The sequence below is a fragment of the Cephus cinctus genome, unplaced genomic scaffold, assembly GCF_000341935.2.
Source record: "Cephus cinctus unplaced genomic scaffold, Ccin1 Ccin1_scaffold0091, whole genome shotgun sequence".
NCBI lineage: Eukaryota > Metazoa > Arthropoda > Insecta > Hymenoptera > Cephidae > Cephus > Cephus cinctus.
Window position 1 is genome coordinate 542214 of NW_014332830.1, and position 19207 is coordinate 561420.

Here is a 19207-nt window from a genome sequence, read left to right on the forward strand (position 1 = left end):
CCCACCCCCACCCCCACCCCCTCCTAGACGATGCTTCTTCGGCCCAGCTACGCGACCACCTCCACTGCCATCCCCAGTTAGGCCCACTGTCTTCCTCTCTAGCTGAGCAGAGGAGCGGCGACCAGCAGCTCTCGAAGAGGGAGATCGGGATCGAGATCTGGAGTGATCGAGAGTGATTGGGGGAAGGCTAACAGCCAAGAGCACCGAGCGTCCAGTGTCGAACGGGGATCCCAACGACAGTCTAGGACGATCTCGAGTCTGGCCATGGCGCCGCCGATACTCGTGTCGTCCCTTCGAATTCGCAAATTGATCATCGCGAGCATCATCCTGATTACGGTACCTTCGGGGCACTCTGACCTCAGCACCAGATCCACTCTCACCCCTGGCATCGGTGCGAACGACCCTCTTCACGTAAGTCTCACGCATCATTCTCGCTGCTCCCATTCTGCTTCACTTTCTTTCGGTAAAAGAATTCAAAACATTGGATTAATCACGAAAATGCACAATCATCAGAATCCATTGACCCCGATTCGCCGGTTGTCACATCTCAGTCCCTCGCGAGACGACTGAGAATTCTCGATTACTTAAACTGCATTTTTAAACGACCGTGCGAAAGCCACGGACACCCGATTCTATCGCATGGCGAAACCCATCCGAAAGACGCGGACTCGAGAATTCTCCGGCCCAATAGAATGATTTGAAGATCAGAGTTCATACCAGATAAGGTTCCGATAAAGCGACTCTAGCCTTCTTCCTCCTGATCTTTCACGCTCGCATTAAATCCGAGCAGCGAACGACAGTACATAGGGCAACCTACATTGCCCACGCTCTGTTCGACAAACATCAATCAACCTTTGCTACTGACAATGAAGTTTACACGAGCCGCTTCTGACTCGACACCTTATTCCTTGCCGGAACTGAACTGACTAGCGTCGCGCGCTCCTCGAGCATCATCGCCGAAATTTTTTATTTTCCCAGGACAACGTTTCGCAAGACGATGAGGCACGGAAGAACGATTATCGCAGCACAGAATCTTCGAATTATGTCGGCAGACATTCATCGACATTGAACGACGATAACACGGTGAGGTCCATGGCAGTATGCGAGACACCGATATTCGGTGCTGCATAACTTATCTGACATGTTCAATCTATCAATTTCAGTTTATTAACCTCCGTCTTGTGAGTTATCAACTGAATTTAATCGATTCATATATTTCAGAACTTTATAGCGTACAAGGATACGAAATGGAAAAACTGCTATTTGGAAAAAATGCAAAAGACATCCCATCAGCTGGCTGAAACCTCGAAAGGTCCACAGAAATCGCACTCATCCGGTCCGAGAACATTATACGGCTCGATTAATTCGCTTACAAAACTAGAGGTGAATCCTTCCAATCTGCCTTCGCAATTTCGATTTTAACGAGATATCAAATGTGACGCTTGCGCCGCTACTTCTTCTCCTTCTTCCCCCCCTCGAGTTTCCAGAACGTCCTTGACCGATGACCGCGCTTTATCGTATCTCCCTACCTACTCGTAAACAGCAAGAACTACCCAAATCATATTAACACGATGATAAGGCTCATCCCTTCCATAGTCGGTTAATGTTTTTAATTGAATAATGGTTTTCAATAAAATAAATATTAAATCAAACCTTACAGGCCTGGCGACTGGCTGGCGGTAAAATCGTTGATTTTTGTAGTGGTATGACGATATCGCTACTCGAAGAAACAAGACCCGTGCCGAACTGGACCGATGACCCATTCTATAACGAACTCCCTGAAGACGAAAATGACATTATTCAGATACGCGCAATGGAAAGTTTACTGACACCGTTGCTTGAACGCATCAAAAGGAAAACGCTTCTCGAGAATCGCAAAGCTCTTGACTCGAAGGGACAGGAGAAGTGGGGGATGTCGCAAGGACAACGGCGCACCCGACGACAAGCACCGCCCAGTCCTTATCAAGGCCGATTCCGCGGGCAGACGCAGTCGCAGTATTTGAATGTCGACGGAGACAGCCAAAAGGCAGGCCGAGCCGAGGCGGAAGCCACCCACGAGTCTTCGCACGCCATTGTCAGTGAGTATCATTGGTCCGCCGAATCAGGCAAATCCCTCTTCCCTCCCCTTCAACTTCAATTATAGGCAGCATAAGACGACTCTTTGGCTTTTCAGGCGGAAACAGTGGAATGGGCCAGGCGCAGAGCATGTCGGCTGGTGGACTTGGGTGCGAGGGATGCCCGCTGGCTTCTCGCGGAGGAGAAGCTCTTTATCCTGGCGCTGCTATTCAATCCAGCACGAAAGACCTAATTCCAAAGGGCGGTGGGTACGTGACCACAGGTCCATCGTTCACTCAAGTAGGAAGCCAAGGATACCCGGGACTAGTCGGTCCGTCTCCAGACCTTGGGACGCGTCCTTTCACTCAGACACTCGAACCCAGGAAGTCATGGAATTCTCCAGGCGATACACGGTTCTCAACGTCCACGTCTGGTGTCAGTGGCACCCCTGGATCCGGCTCGGGAACGGGATCCGGAACTGGAACTGGGTCGGGAATTGAATCGGATTTATATCCCCATTCTTCAGGCGGAAAGGTACCTTTCCCTTATTTGTATCGTACTCCTGGCAATAATGGTATTCAACCATCTGGGGGAAACATTCCTGGAGCGGGGCTCTATCCTGATACGAGCCTAGTTGGCAGAGGTCAACCTGGTAGTGACAGCATCAACGGGAGTCCTATCCCAGGTTCGGTTCCTTCGCAAACCTTTTATCCCAGCTCACCGGGCAAAGACACGACAGGTCCTAACATATCTGGACCTGTCCAGGGTGGTACAACAAACCTACCCGGAGCAGTCTCTGCCACTCGTACAGGCCCAGAGATTAAAGGCACGTCCGCCGGTATAGACCCTCATGGAACTCCTCCCGAGTCACAGTTTTATCCTGGTTCGTCAGGAGATAATACAAATTCTGGCGGATCTTATCCAGCTAGAATTCCTTCCGCATCGGGTCCAGGAGAATCAACATTTTACCCTGGCACTCAAGGAGGAACGAGAGTCTCCGGCAATGTCTATCCCGCATATTATCCAGGTGGCACACTGAGTCCTTCTGAACGACATTTCGATGGCAGACTTCATGGTACAAATGTTGACGTCCAGAACAATCGTAACGCCGGCGTCTATCCTGGTATATCAAATGAGGGCCCAGGACATACGTATGGTAACGCACCTTATTGGAGTCCTGAAGGCCGGGGATCATATCCTGGTTCATCATACGACTCCACCTCAGGAAGAGACGTCTATAGTGGGCAACCTCCACCGTTTTCAGGGCCGTCTGTATCTTCAAAATCTTATCCTATTAATAAATACGGAGGGCCAGTCACTGGTAGTAAAATATATACTGGTGTTGGCAATGACGGCGCGGACAGGGGTCCAGTCTATCCAGGCCATAGTGTCCCTGCAGAGTATACAAGGATAAGCGGTTACCCCGGCGATGTTAACAGTCAAACACCACTTACGACACAAGGAAAACCGGCAATAAGTGCAACAAGGGAAACGGATCGAGTAGAGGGAACCGGAGGAACGGCAGAAATCAGCGATGGAAGAATGGACGGAACTAGGTTGTATGGGCCGTCCTTAGATGAAATTGCCCCAACAAGATTTCCATATTCGCATTCGCCAGCGAAACAGGGCCCAATGTACTTTGGAGAATCTGGTGGAGCTGGATCAGATGGCGCCGGTGTTGCAACTCCCGGAGCAGTGGGAATAACGAGTCACGAAGGAACTGCAGGAGGAAGAATATTCTATCCCGGGCCACAAAGCGGAGTTAGTATTCCAACTGAAGGCCGCAGTGCAGTCTTATATCCAGATGGTACAATGCCTGGAATCGGCCAACCAGGTTTGATACCTCAAGGAAGATACGATGGACATGACTCCCGAGGGACTTTCGACGGAGATCGATACTATAACCGGCCATCGAGCTCTTGGCCAGTTTATCCACATGCCAATGTAGATCCTAACAATGGTGCCACTAGTATATTTGGAGGTTCTCAAAACTACCCAGTCAACGTCCAGGAGTATCCAACTAATGTGCCTGGCATCGGAGGAAGAGGCGGACCAATGGGAGTAGGACAACAATATCCTAACGGCGTTGGAGTTGGTCCTGGTGGCGTCAGGCCGCTCGATACTACAGGAGTGGCCGATAACAGATATCGCGACAGAAACGCTAGTGGTTTACCTCCTTCAGGATTACAACCGAATCAGCCGAGCATTTACTATTCAGGATCAGTAGGAAGTAATCGGGCAACTGGATTACCTGATTCACCTAGTATTTACGGTCTTGTTCCAGAAGGTGGATATGGAACTAACGGTGGTCCTGGATCTATTGGAGATGTTGGTGGTACTGGTGGCGCTACTGATATTAGTGCCGATGGTAAAACTCTGGGGGCAGGCTCGAACGTAGAAGCGGATGCAAATGCGGATTCGCATGCGTCAAGTTCGGTAAAACAAGGAGAAAAAGGTGGAACTCAAGCAAGTGCATCGGCCCAAGGAACTTACGGAGGAGGAACAGCACAATCGCAAGTGAGCGGAACTTACAGCGGCAGTGGCTCATTCTCTGCTCAAGCTGGAACAAGTGACGCAAGCAAAAGCGCCCAGAGTCAAGTGAACGGCGGCAAGGAGGGGGCGGCAAGTAACGCTCAGGGCGTCGGTGGCCGCGGCAAGAGTCAGAGTCAAGTCCAGTTGGACTCTGAGAGTGGTGCGACCTCCACAGGGGCGCAGAGTAACGGCTGGAATCATGGCACTAACAGTCAGGTGCAAGCGAGCTCAAAAGGCGGAATGGCGGATGCCCAGGCAAACGGCGAGGGCAGCACTTCCAGTCAAGCACAGATTGGATTCCAACCATATCTTAATCGCAACTCGAATTTTAACGACGGGCATGAGAAACACGGGCAGGAGAGACCATTCCGCGGCGGTGGTACCGCTTCAGCCCAAAGTGGCACTTATAGAGGTCAATCCCAATCCCAAATACAAGGATCTTTCCTGTACGGGATCAGCTATACAGGAGCAGCGCAAGCCGGATCTGGATCTGGTGCTGCTGCTTCTCGAAAACCCTTCAACTTTTCGACAACGGATCAACCTCTTTTCAAGAAATTCGAATCCTACGATGCTCTCTCCGCATCAGCACCCGAGAGAAATTCTTCTCCGAGGGACGATGATCTAAACGTTAATTACAAATTCGAAGATATTCCAATCGTCATGCAACAGGAAACTCAAAATCAATCAGTAAGTAATACCAAACTCTTCTCTGAACGTGGTGGACCGGATACTGACGCCCTTCAAACGTCGAGCTCACAACGAAAGACTGTTACGGTTCCGCTAACGACGGAAAAGCAAGAGAAGTCCACCGTGTTGCCGAGTAGCAGTATAGACGCTGCGTACGAGGCCGGAAACATGACTGATGATTACGAATACGAGGATGAGGAGGATTACGACTCATCTGCGACGCCAAACGCTCCTCGAGAAGAATCGCCGCCCACTGTTCAACATCATGATCTAATCCCGTCAAATATACGGAACGTTGACGGCGACAAGTTCGACTATGACGCAAAACACGAGGCTAACAGCAATGACCAGCTAGCTCGAAACGAAAAACTAAACGGCAGCAAAGAGTCAACGAATCATCGTTATAGCATTCACGTGCCCCAAGATCCACTTACAGCGATACCACGCGCAGGTGACGTACTAGAGTCTGGGCAATCATTGCCAGGATACACGGTGCCACCAGGATTCCGTGGACGTATCGCTTCGCTTCCCGAGCCTGCCAAAGCTTCTGATACGCACAACTCTCACAGTCGACCTGCCTTGAATCCTAGCGAGTCGCATGGTATACACGACGCAAGTCCCGCTTTACAAACAAGATCATCGCACACCCACCGTTACCGTGAGCGTAACCCCACAACTCAACGAAAATACTTTTCCCACCCATCCGGATTCGGCGAGAATCGAATGCAGCGACAACCCTCACATTCTGTACCCAACACCTACCTAAGAGCGAATTTTGCGTCAAACCCCAATTCCGATGCGGATCTCGATACTGGTCCGTCTTACGGTCGACCTCCAAGACCAAATTATTACACGGTGACGAACAGTGTCGCTGGCAAGATGGACGATAGTAACGGCAGCAGAAATGCAGGACGAAAGTACGAGCATCGTTATTATACGAAGAGCTCGACTTGCGGATATTTTACCTTCTCCTGCAACATTGTCCACGGTTCAAATGGTCGAACCAAGATCTGTAAGCCTAAAGTACCGACTAATCCTGACGGCAGCCCCATGAAGTGTTGAAGTCAACGTCATTTAATAACAGCCGACCTTCTAACTGAACCTTTATTACCATTGCTATATAATTATTAATTGCTTTTCGACGCTAATATATCGCACATCTACTTAGTATTTATAACTTCTTTCTCAATTCATTATCAATAAAATTGAAATTAACAAACTCACTCGGTCGTTCCGATGAGCAATGTCACTAGTTCCTTGCTGGGCACAGATACTATTTATTGACCATGAAAAAAAAAAAGTTATCATGGCTCGATACCACTGATGTCTATTTAAAAAAAAAAAGGTACTGTTTCATCTACGTTATACATATTTTATGATTTCAAATTCCCTTTATTATCAGGAGCGACAAAATCCGGTATAGTACTTCATCGTTATATATGCATCTTTCTTCTAATAAATCGAGCTTAGATATTCCATTTCATTCGGTGAATGGAATAATACCTTCCTCGATTTGTACATAAAACGTTCCAGGAATGGAGTATACGTCATTTTCAACCAAGAATTAGATCAGCGATAAGATGCTCATAAAAATTAATCATATAACGAATAATACTTCATTGGTTGCAATGCATGACACCACGTAACTAATATCTTGGTTGAAGATTGAAGTGTGTTACATGAGCATGTGTGCTCATTAATTGAAATGTTCACAACGAATGGAATATCAGTTCCTTTCATGGGATTTGTGATATTAGCGGGTCAGAGATCTTCGATGACAAATTTCTCACTGATGCCACAAGAGATCTCAGCATTAGTGGAATCCACTGAGGAGTTTGGCTGTTGAGCTGTTTCCACCCTCTGCTTCCTTTTCTTGATTTTTCTGTCAGCAACTGCAGTGTAGTCATAGTCCTCATCAAGCTCTTCGGTATTATCATCAGCACTGGTACTGCTAGCATCGTTATCATTCTCGTTCTCGTTACCAACATTATAATCGTTATCGTCATCGTCGTTGCCGCTCCCGTTGTTATATTCTTTTCCATTCAAGTCGTTGTTTTCGCTGTGATAACTACTCCGAGAAGAGTCGGTAGCACATGTGGTCCTTTGGATTCTGCAAAAAGGCATAATGTTCTCTCTGAAACATATGATTTCTAATAACCGATGAACGACAGACATTTCATAATTTTTTAGCTGCAAAGATACACTTGTTTCACGAAAAAAATAAGTCGAACATGAATGTCAACACATTTCCAAAAAATAAATTGTGATAGTCGCGAAAATTGTTAATAGAGATTTTTACTAATTCGATAATTAGATAGTAGTCACGGTCGTACAGGTTGTTGTCACCGTCTCCGTCCCCGTCTCTGTGTCTGCGTCTGCGTTTGCCTAGAAGTTACGATGTTTTATGTTCTTCTGGCTCAGCGATCGTATCAGGTACGCATATCTCAGGACTGTTAATACAGAAAGATTAATCTTTGTATGCCTTGCATTCAAACAAAAGCTCGATAATGCAAGGTCAACAAGTTGTTAAATATGATTACATAATGAAACGTACCTGTTGCGAAAGTGTTCAAGCCGAACGTTTGCTGATTGAAGTTGTTCAAGAAGATCCTCGTTGGCTCGCTGAAGTTTACGAACGTTACTAGTGGCAACGTCTACCTCATCTTGCGCCGATGCCAATTCCTTCTTCAGTTCCTCGACTCTCGCTCGCAATCTTCTCACTTCGGACTCATACTGTTCAGAGCGTCGACTCGCATGGGACAACTCGGTCGTTTTCTCAGCTAATATTTTCTTCAATTTGGCATGCACATGCTTCAGTTCGAGTAGTTCCTGTGAACAGAGAATAAAGTCGAATCTTTTAGGTGTTTCAGATGTGTTTCGATGAGAATATTTCGGACCTTATTTCGCTCAAGTAATTCCTGCTGAACCAATGCAGACTCTGTGTCCGTTGTAGACACTGGTCGAACACGGCGCGTCTCTACTCTCTCCTGCAGATCTCGCAATTCGTTTCGTAATTGCTTATTTTCGCGCTCAAGCGATATCTTCTCCGTTTCCAGTCGCTCTCGTTTACCCCATTCGGCTGCGTTTTCCGCTTGAAGCTTTTCCAACTAACCAGACCAGGTTAATAAACGGTAATGAATCTCGTCAATGGTGAATACAAATGTTACATCAGCCATGTATCCTTTAGAAAGTATTCTTTTTTATTACTATTTAATCTACTGAGGGATATCGGGATGATGTAGCATATTCTGCATAATCATATTCATGACAAAGTATACTAGTCTAGTACGGAAGAAAAGATAAAGGAAAAAAAATTCTTTCAATCACGTTTCTCATAATGCATGCAATAGGCTTACTTCGGTCCTTAAGTCTGATAGACGTCGATCCATTCCTTCCCTGTTCGAGGTTTCATCCATAAGGTCTGCCTGTGCAGCATTTAACTCTTTCTGAAAGCGATCCTTGAGCTCAAGAAGCTCTTTCGTTGTTTCGGCTTTGCTTTGCTGCAGTTGATCACAGCGTTCCCGCAATTCTATCACCTCGACTTTCAGCTTTTCCATGCTGCGGCGAAGAAATGATTTTTCTCTTTAAAGTGAAACGAAAAATTATTATTCTTCATACCTTAAATAACATACGCAACCATTATAAATTGATTGCGACGGCATTACGTTCATTTAATGCTTAATTTAATAAATCTATAATCACTTGTTTGCTCATTCATTAGCTTTTACTCTTTTTGCTCTTACTCTTTTTGGGTAGAGATCGTTTCTGTAGCCTCATCCAATTTAAGACGGAGTACCGACATTTTTTGCACGAGAACGTCTTCATTTGCTATGTCCACTGAAGATTGCCTCACATCCACAGAATCCTGCATCGTGACTGTGTCAACGACTAGTTTTGCGATATCTGTATCCAAACTTCCAAGTGAACCTTCTTTGTATAACTCCACAGCATGCTTAGGCACAGCACCTTGTAATACATACTCCTCGATGTCCCTATCATGACCAGTGTCTCGACTTTCTACCTTTAAGTTACCTCCATCATATAAAGTATGTGGGGGAACAGACTCTTGATGGGCTGAAGGTAGAACAGATTTTTCATTGTGCTCTGCATTATTGTAAACCTCAAGAAGTTCATCAACACCAAGTGCATCCCTCAATCTTGGATCAGATTCCAAAATTGTAATTATCTGTCTATCAAATTGACCTGCATGTTTTAGCAGTATCGTGTGAATCTTCTCCATCTCTCTCTTGAGTTGTTCGTTTTGCAGCTCCAGTTCTTGGGAATCGTGTTTAAAAGTATTTGCATCTTTTGTGGCTATCTCTAATTTTGTTTTAAGAACCTTGGCTTCTTCTCGTGCCTTATTTCTCTCATTACGAACTTTACTCCACTTCTCTCGCCAATTAGCAGTACAATCTGACCACCAACGCATTGTCTTCTCCATCTGTGCAGCCCTTGCCCGAGCTTCCTCAAGCTCTCTTTGTCGCAGAGCCTATTAAATAGATATCGTCTTCAAATGAAAATATACAAAAATACTTGCAAATATTTTAAATAAATTAGATGCTCTGTCTTATAAGAGCAATAGAAAAAGTGAATCAATGTACCTCCTTCGTTTCCCATTCGCTGTCCATATAACGAGTTGCAGTGGAAGAAGAGCTGACATCATGCTCTCTCGTGTGTCTACGCGAGGAGGTTCCACCCGCTGTTGACTGAGCCATTATGAACACTAAATATTATCTACCTACCTATCTCTTTAGCCACTCATTCACCTGTTTAACCTACTTCAGCAACATCTTATATATCTTTTTAGTCTATCTTCTCAAACTGCTTACAGTGTTCCCCGACCAAAGATATACAATACCCTCATGTCACTCCTCCATTTACGATAGATATACTGTTATTTATTTGAATTCGCGTTGTACTATTTGTTATTTACAAATGAAACAGCGTCTCGTCGAACGCTCTGACAGCTATGTATGTACATACATACATGGAACCTGTGCATCACTAGGCATGCTGCTACGACAGTAGCGACAGCAGTGACAACACCAACAATGGCTATGTTTCCACTGAAGTCACCGAGGTCGAGTATGAGAAATGAAATACGTTTGTTGCATATCCGTAACACTCAATTGTTTTGTTCCCGTTACCTAATGTATTTCAATTCTTGTTCAATTTCGGTGGAAACATAGAAATTGGTTACACAGCCAATGTCGGTCACGGCATTATCTAACTCAATCGGAGGGGCATTCATGTATCTTAGATAATTGTATAAATGCGAAAAGGAAAATCTTTTTATCGATCCCATAGTTTACCTTTTTGTAATTCCAACATGTGATTGACTGATGACAATTTATTTTTTATATTTTCACTTCGTCATACATACATGATTGCGCACCAATTCTTGACAATCATAATATTCTTAGATACAGGGTCAAGCACCATGAGACGAAATAGTGCGAGGGCCGAGCTTTGCTTGCACGAAACGTAACTTTGAATCTAATGACAATGAGCTGAACAAAATATTGTCAGCATCCATTATTTTTATTTACTTTTAGCAATATATCACATACATATTAATATACAATGACATCGTTATGCTTCTAAAAGTTATAATTTAATATTTTGGAAAGATACAAAATTTAGAAAGATACATCTAGTAGCCGAATAACCTTTATACGTACTAGATTTAAATATAATTTAACATTCTTATTTGTGTCGATAGTTTAGAAAAGCCACAATTTCGTAGGACTTGTATCCCTGTAACCTGTCGGAATTAATAACACGGCGGATTTCTCATTGGCGAAGAGATAATGTAGCAATATAAGCTGTATAAAGCGTAAGTATAAAATTCGAGGTTCAAGACGATGAAGCATCATGGTCAATCACGGCTGGTCAAGCATGGTCAGGGATGATGAGAACAACAAAAAACAGAGGACAACTTGTGCGCCACCTTATGGAACAAATGACTTTGAACGGGTAACTTGATCCGCCCTTCTGCGAACATATAGATTTTATCGTAGCGAGAAAATTAGTAAAAGTGTAATGTAGAGAGAAAAACCTGAAAGTAGGAAGAAAAATTATAGAAAAATATGTAGTTCATTCACGCGTAAACCTTCCCGAAAAATCTCACTATAAATTTACACTTCCACCTCCACTAATTATGTATGTACAGCTACAAGGCCGATACGTAACACTGGAGTGGATGGTCGTACCTGATGCGAACAATCCAGACAATATCAAACAAACAAAAATCATTCATTGTGAGAGCTTTTCATTTGACTTACAATTAGTCAAGATGATCAGAGAGATCAAGACGATACTGATAAACAATTGCAGCCTTATGAAACGTTGTGTTTGACAGTTGGGGGGTACAGTAGGCATGGCAAATATGCTGAAACCGTTCTGGGACTAGCACAGAAGTTCTAGAGCTGGATAACGTGACAAAAATTTAGTTCCAGAGACAGAATAAACAGGGGTCTGGTCCAGTTCTTTGTCAATTTCTCTTCGGTAACAGAATAAAGGAAAACAAGTCTTCTAATCGCAGGTATTCATTAGCTACACAAAGTTTACCTTGATGCATCTGCAAAGGGTATAAATACATCTCGGTCGGCGTTGCTCCATTGAACTTTGCCACCCTTTTGTTACTGGCTAGTGGCCAGGGTTACGCAACAGACGCTTCGTCGACCTCATTCTCAAAACGCTGTTGACCTTGCATCTTATTCTTTCGATTCAAATTGGAATATCAAAACTGATGCATTGATCAATGAAATAATTAATTTTGTATTCAAACGAGAATTCTTAGTTTGTGGAAAATGATTGTCTCAATCTGTGAGGAGTTCTTATTCAACTAGTTTATTCAGTACGATCAAAAATTTCGTAAGCATCGGAATTACCCCGATGAGGCAATTATACCCTTATTTTAATGATTTTAAGCATTACATGCTCATTACATGTAGGTAATGCGCGACGTACTATAATCAGATTGCCAACGATCGATCAGTATAAGAACAGAATGCAGTGGCTGCTGGCCCCATTTTCTTGTATTACATATACATATATACACGGTGGGCAAATGTCGGTCACGCGCCGTCCCTGAAATCCCGTTTAATTTAGCTGACCACGATTGGTGGATTTACCGGAAATAAGCCAACCCCGTATAATACTCGATATAATTCGAAAAAGGAACACTAATGCAAATTTCTCTAAAGAAAGAGTGAAGAACCGGCTACGAGATAGGACGAAAAGGGAAAGAGAAATACAAGGAGTTCGCAAAGTGTCCGCGACTCAGCTACGTAAAGGCTTTTGTGCTTATAGCACAAGCATCGGTAACTTAAGGACGTTAAGGGATCAACCAAAAACTTAAAAGTCCCTATTCGGGTACATTCGCCATTTGTAAGTCGATAGAGATAGGGAAGTGATTGGACGAGCGGCACATTTGAAGTATTTAAATTAAAAATTTGAAAACCAGTAATGTGCGTGACGTTGTAAAAAATTTCGAACTGCAAGAAGGAAGGAAGTAAACATCAAAACCCGAAACTAACCTTGGCATAGCAGAGAAAAATACAAGAGTAATCGGCACGCAGAAAAAATATATAGAAAACGCAGCAGTATTGTTGCAGCAAGTATGGGGAATGAGAGCGCCACTAGCGGCACAGAAAAATGGCAGAGGTGCCAACGAGCAAAGTGTCGAAGCTGCGCAAACTAAGTCACGTGATCTGCGCAGCTATTCTTAGCGGTGGACGTTTCAACGAGAAGAGCTCTCCTCGCTCACTCGTCGTCCGGCGCGCGCCCGATACAGGAGTCAGTTCTCCTCTTCCTCTCGCAACCCGATACACACACACACACCACCCAACACACAATGGCTGGTCTTGCGGACCCTGTGGCTTTCGCCAAGGATTTCATAGCTGGCGGCGTCGCTGCTGCAATTTCTAAGACTGCCGTCGCCCCAATCGAACGCGTCAAATTGCTGCTTCAGGTTCAGCACATTTCCAAGCAGATCGCCGAGGATCAGCGTTACAAGGGTAAGTCAGATATTTCTAAAGTTTTCTCTTCTGCATTGTTCTGTAATCGCCGCCACCTTGATCCACCTCATGGCAGCGACATTGTAATGGCAATCCTTAAAAGTAAACGAGTGAGATCCACGTTCGTAATGTTGACTTTAATTAATTGAAAATTCTTGCATGTTCACTGAAAAGGTTACCTGAAAGTCGTAAGTTTCAGAAATGTCATGATAAAAAGCTTATAATCACTGCAGTAGACTTAGCGTCCGGGGAGAGTGTGGACAAAGTAGCAAATTTCAAGTAGAATCGAGCAAGCCACGAGACTCCACCACACTTCTCTATTATATAATGTTAAGATAGTAGTAACTGGTAGTGCCTGAACAACGATCACGCGTCGTTCCGCAGCGGCTGCGTTCTTTTTTTTTCTCGTTCCTTGTTCTATGATTCTCGCTGCCCATTCCTCCTCATTCCCTATTTCATGATTTTTTCCCTTGTTTCTAATATGCAGTAGCGTAATTCACATCATTGCCCTTTGACGTTGAAGTTTATATAACAGTATGGTTTCGGGGCTTACATAACTTTTGGAAGCCGGGACATTCGGCAAGAAGTGGCTCGCTGGCTAGGCACATCGGTCGGAAGCGACAGGCGGGTGGGTCGATGAGCGAATGTCGACGCTGCAGCCTCTACCAGATGGCGATTCATTCGCAAGCGGAAGGCGAGGTGCGCGTGGTCCGTCGATCGATAACGCTGCGCTCTCTTATTCCTGCCAACATGGCGAACCATCCGCTATACCATAAGTCTTACGCATTTGATGCTATCCGAGGCTTATGCTTTCTTTTCTTTTTTTTTTTTTTTTTCATTCCTCTCGTCGTTCCAATCATGCGCTTTATTACTGATCCAGAAAATTGTTACACAGAGTTTCAGATAGGATCTACAATGACGTTATCTTAATACAATAAAGCGATGCACTGTTTATCCAATTAGATTTTAGAAGCTATAATGTAGATTTGTTTGCTCTAACTAGACCTACTGCAATTTTTGAAATAATTGACAAAGGTTGACATAAACTCGCAAAATGTCAGTGTTAATTCTAATCACTCTGAAATGAGTTCATGAGATGAAGTTCATGCGAGTTCGAGAGACTCATCACGGTGTATTATGTCAATAAAATAACATAGACTAGTGTTAAGGTGGTTTGATGATAATAATCATAATAGTAATAGGGAAAAACGGGTTAAACAGGCAGTGAAAAATTCCAATATTTTAGTTTACAAGACTATTGTAGTTTACAAGAGAATATAAGAGAAGCTCTATATTAGTACAAAAAATTATTACATTCTACCAAACGAAAATGAAGATATTGAATTTTGAAGTTATTCATTTTTATAGGTTTAGCATATCTATGTAGTGGAAATTGTTCAAATTTAACGTAGGCAAAGATTTTTTTATTGTCTAATATATACAACTAATGCAGAATTTCATCTTGAAATATGTGTAATCACCGACCTCCCTAATAGGATTATAAAAATAATATTTTACGCTTAGTTATTCGCAAAGTTATGCGAATTCATTTTTTTTTTATTTAAATACAATTGACCAAAAGAAAAATATAAAAAATATAGATTATAAAGAATTCGTTGACAGGTAAAAAAAGAGTACAATAACATGCAGGTGAACGGCTAGAAGTGATTGTTTCAATTGATAAACTGTAAAATATTTGGGCATCCTTCAAAGCGTCTAGCAAGAGCAAAAGAGCGCTAGGGCGCGGCTTTGCGAGTGCGATGGTGCCTTTGAATGGATAGAATGAAACGAAGCTCGATTCTTTCCCTTGCAGGTATGGTCGATTGCTTTGTGCGCATCCCACGTGAACAAGGATTCCTGAGTTACTGGCGTGGTAACTTCGCCAATGTCATCCGTTACTTCCCAACTCAGGCTTTGAACTTCGCTTTCAAGGATAAGTACAAGCAGGTCTTCCTCGGTGGAGTCGACAAGAACACTCAATTCTGGCGTTACTTTGCGGGAAATTTAGCTTCTGGTGGTGCCGCTGGAGCGACGTCTCTTTGCTTCGTTTATCCTCTTGACTTCGCAAGAACCAGGTAAGTCGTCATTATCAAAGTCATCGTCGTACTACCATTGACGCATACTAAAGTTTTCTTTCAACTTTCCTGTTTGCTTCTCTGCCACCGGGGTCGTTTTGTGAAACATGAAACACAGTCAAGCGAAATATCGGACTCTGCTTAGACTTCGTATCTTATCGGATTTTCGCAGTATGCTGAGCGATGCTACGCGACGCCCACTAATCTCGTTGACAGGGCTATGTCCTTCGCTTTCAATGAGCCTACAATTGGCTTTGTACAAAAGAATCAAGAGAGACCGCTTTGCGCCGCTTTGAACGGGTTCATTCGTTTCATTTTTGCATTAAAAATCACTGTGAGCTACGTTCGCGTGTCAGATACTCCCCGATCCTATCGTGACTAATATGGCAAAGCCAGTGATCGCGATTATTTAGTTGAATGTAATATTAATTTTTTTTTTCTAATTTAGTGCGGAATTGTACTAAAAAAATATGGGTCTTGAATACTGTAAACAGGCTAGCTGCTGATGTCGGTAAGGCCGGTGGTGGACGTGAATTCTCCGGTCTTGGAAACTGCTTGACCAAGATCTTCAAGGCTGATGGAATCGGTGGTCTCTACCGCGGTTTCGGAGTTTCTGTCCAGGGTATCATCATTTACCGTGCTGCCTACTTCGGATTCTATGACACTGCTCGTGGAATGTTGCCCGATCCCAAGAAGACTCCGTTCCTCGTTTCGTGGGGTATTGCACAGGTGAGTAAGCAAACGAAGGAGTTTCAAGTCAGAGATAATCTTGAAAGGGCGCTGGAAAGTTTTCTGTGTAGCCTCCGCGAATTAAGTTTTGAAGATAATAATCCCTTATTGAATTTGTTTAGGTCGTCACCACTGTAGCTGGTATTGTTTCGTATCCCTTCGATACCGTGCGTAGGCGCATGATGATGCAGTCTGGTCGTGCCAAATCTGAAATTCTTTACAAGAGCACGCTGCACTGCTGGTCTACTATCTACAAATCTGAAGGTGGCAACGCCTTCTTCAAGGGCGCATTCTCTAACGTTCTCCGTGGTACCGGTGGCGCTCTTGTTCTTGTTCTCTACGATGAAATCAAGAACCTTCTTTAAAGTAACATACAAAACCCTCCACCATCCACCACTATCAACAGCGATAAAAACAAGAATAAAGACGACGGCCATTACAACCAAGAACTAGCACCGACACCTCCTCCACCAGCAACACTGTCACTACCACCCACCACTACCAACCACTGTTTCCTCTCGGGATATAATATGGAAGAAGCGCCCAGCCCCTTCATCGAACGGCCGGAGACGGACCGTCAACAATTTCATAAATAACTCAGGCTCGAGTAACTGGTAGCGGCTTGTGAGATGCATGAAACTTGGCAGAACTTATATTCTGAAATAGAGAATAGAAACCGCTTAACTTATTGCCAAATTCAGTATTTTCTTGTGGCGGCGGCTCGTTGTGCTATATTCTTCTTTCTTATGTTCGTTAAGAGAGGCGTAGGTATTTGTGAAATTGATAGCTCTATGATGAACGCGAACCCAACGATCGGGTTACTGGAACGTTGAACGTTCCAAGCGTGAGCGAGTGGACAACGGTCGAGACATTGAATGTCTCAAAACGTCAACCTAGTGTAAAATTCACCATCGACAGAAACACTACCACTACTACTATTACAACCTCTTCCACTTCCACTATCACGACCATCCACCACTACCATGATCACCGTCACTGTCATCTACCGACGTAGGTCGGTGGAGCAGCGAGAGGGACGCGCGGCGAAAAATCACGGCGATGGCGGGGCGCGTAGACTTGGGCCGCCCCCGCCCTTAACCTCGGCCCATTGTAGATAATTAATAACTCGTAATGATAATTAATGGAACCGATCATTTAATATCAGTAATGATCCACTGTTTAAGGGGATGATTATTTAATTTCGCACTCCAGACGACCGTGTAAGATAAAGAAAAACGTTACTTCGTATGTGTGCATCTAATCTGTTCATGTTAGGATGTATGCAGAAGACAACAAAATAAAACCGAAAGTAAAATTGAATGAGATTTTTTTATTCCTTATGAGTACAGTGCAAGTTGAGAGACTGTAAGTACAAGATAGATTGGAAAATGGAAATTTAACAGGTAAAAGAGATAATTAAAAAAAAAACCTGGTATGTTTCTGACTATAAATATGATGGTTTTTGGATTTCATAATGATTCATAAAGTGCATTTTTCTTGCATATATTTGTTTACAAAAATGAGTTAAAAGTATCATTGGTGGAATGATCAGGAGGATTGGTAATGCGAAGTGGCAATAGCTGCTGTTGCGTGACTCGTATATACAATAATCAATTTGCTTATAACAAAAAAGTGTTTTTGTTTAGCTCATACTGTAGTTCTGTTCGAATCACCTGCCAGCATGTCAAGAATCCTGCTCAGACCTGGCATATTTAGCAACGTGCCCAAGACTGGTACCCTTCGCAGAAAATTTATTGCCACTGGTAAGAATCCACTGAAAATAAAAAAAAAAGTATACTTTATGAATTTGTTTCCATCGTGTATGAACTTATAAGAATGTTGCTGTTCAGATACCTGAAAAGTAAAACAAATCCATAAGTTTCGACAATCATGCCAACAATTGGCCAGCCCATCAGCACTACAATAACGCCTCCAAAGAAGGAAATGCTGGCTTTCAATTTGTGTCTCTGAAAGAAAAAGCTAAGAGTCCTTCTTGGTCCAATCACACATCCCAATCCAGATATGAAGAGGAGCTGTTATGAAATAAGAAAATGCAAACGTCAAACCACTAACCTAAGTTACAGTACGTAGCGAAATTTAATTATACTTACGTTGCCGATCGCTAGGAGACCTTTGTCAAAAAGGAGCAAGACCCCAAGAAAGAGAAAGGATATTCCAAAACCAGCGAGACCAACGCCAATTTCTGAAACATAGAGCCGTGGCCGGTGTTGATCGCCATTCGCCCGTCCATCCTAGACGAGGCGCTTTTCAGCTTCCCTCGACTTCTGTTCTTTCGTTTATCTTTCGTATTCAGGCTTTACCACTCTTGATGCGATGTGCCTCGATACTCACTTTGCGTGTCTGTGATTTCAAACATATTTACAGTGAACACTGGACGTGACTAAGCAGGTCTCTGTACCGTACAGTACTATCTCATTAGCAATACTGACTATTCAGCCATACTAATATGCTACGATAGCAAACAAGTACAATCGACATTGGCCAGTACACCGTACTTAACCGCACTTGGCTCGACTCAGCTGTATTCAACGTTCCACTGCTACCTACTACTATTCCACATCAGCGTACACTGCCACCTAGTTGACACATAACCCCTTTACAGCGTCTTCTTTATATATATGTATGTACTACATTTACTGTTTTGAGGGAAATGCTATACCCGTGGCCAGAGATGAGATCTTAAAAATGTTTCAACAATAGAGTTTTTCAATAGTTTTTCAGAAGTACTATAGTTCTCGATCTCGTTCTAAGGATTGCTTTGGGAACCAGCGGTGAGTAGCGGAGAACCTCTGCTCGCCAAGCTACGCGTTCGTATTCACCAGAGATCAGTAGGGAGATGCACGAGGCTACGGTTTTAGGCGATACCAAAAACATGGCGCTAAATCGTAGCGGCGAGCACGGGAATAGAATTTTGTGATCATCGCCTCCGTTGATAATGCATATCCCGTCGTAGCCGAGCTGAATGTGATCACGAACGGGTAGCCTGGCGGGCAGAGATTCTCGACAACTTACAACAGACTCCCAGAGCAACCCTTAGAAAGAGATGGAGATTGGCTTCGCAATCTCCAGAGCAACCCTTGGTCGAGG

General features: G+C 43.7%; 4 protein-coding genes across 8 annotated transcripts; 2 read left to right on the plus strand and 2 right to left on the minus strand.

Annotated features, from left to right (window-relative positions):
• The first annotated feature begins 10 nt into the window (after window positions 1-10).
• Window positions 11-6637, plus strand: LOC107273476 (uncharacterized PE-PGRS family protein PE_PGRS54). Its single transcript, XM_015751721.2, has 5 exons — window positions 11-411; window positions 979-1083; window positions 1222-1383; window positions 1661-2078; window positions 2174-6637. The coding sequence occupies exons 1-5, from the start codon at window positions 265-267 to the stop codon at window positions 6334-6336; spliced, it is 4995 nt and encodes a 1664-aa protein (XP_015607207.1). The 5' UTR covers window positions 11-264; the 3' UTR covers window positions 6337-6637.
• Window positions 6638-6645: 8 nt separating this feature from the next.
• LOC107273487 (coiled-coil domain-containing protein 102A) lies at window positions 6646-11743 on the minus strand. 3 transcript variants are annotated; one of them, XR_001539260.2, is made up of 7 exons: window positions 9876-11743; window positions 9018-9763; window positions 8631-8856; window positions 8172-8381; window positions 7829-8103; window positions 7608-7724; window positions 7030-7384 (listed from the first exon to the last, which is right to left on the minus strand). XR_001539260.2 is itself a non-coding variant. In XM_015751752.2 (6 exons), the coding sequence occupies exons 1-6, from the start codon at window positions 9987-9989 to the stop codon at window positions 7036-7038; spliced, it is 1896 nt and encodes a 631-aa protein (XP_015607238.1). In that variant the 5' UTR covers window positions 9990-11742; the 3' UTR covers window positions 6646-7035. The 3 variants fall into 3 exon arrangements, 2 of the variants coding, with proteins under 2 accessions (XP_015607238.1, XP_015607231.1); XM_015751752.2 differs by lacking the exon at window positions 7608-7724 and having other exon boundaries at window positions 6646-7384; window positions 8631-8832; window positions 9876-11742; XM_015751745.2 differs by lacking the exon at window positions 7608-7724 and having other exon boundaries at window positions 6646-7384; window positions 9876-11735.
• A 1285-nt stretch (window positions 11744-13028) lies between these two features.
• Window positions 13029-17419, plus strand: LOC107273502 (ADP,ATP carrier protein 2). The gene is made up of 4 exons (XM_015751768.2): window positions 13029-13295; window positions 15109-15370; window positions 15865-16099; window positions 16222-17419. The coding sequence occupies exons 1-4, from the start codon at window positions 13133-13135 to the stop codon at window positions 16462-16464; spliced, it is 903 nt and encodes a 300-aa protein (XP_015607254.1). The 5' UTR covers window positions 13029-13132; the 3' UTR covers window positions 16465-17419.
• LOC107273509 (vesicle transport protein GOT1B) lies at window positions 17410-18955 on the minus strand. Of its 3 annotated transcripts, XM_025091327.1 has the most exons (6): window positions 18780-18955; window positions 18550-18696; window positions 18452-18460; window positions 18211-18302; window positions 17954-18132; window positions 17410-17873 (listed from the first exon to the last, which is right to left on the minus strand). In XM_025091327.1, exons 2-6 carry the CDS (start codon window positions 18596-18598, stop codon window positions 17747-17749), a joined length of 456 nt encoding a protein of 151 aa, XP_024947095.1. In that variant the 5' UTR covers window positions 18599-18696; window positions 18780-18955; the 3' UTR covers window positions 17410-17746. The 3 variants fall into 3 exon arrangements, with proteins under 3 accessions (XP_024947095.1, XP_024947091.1, XP_015607266.1); XM_025091323.1 differs by having other exon boundaries at window positions 18550-18955; XM_015751780.2 differs by having other exon boundaries at window positions 18452-18952.
• Between the last annotated feature and the right edge of the window lie 252 nt (window positions 18956-19207).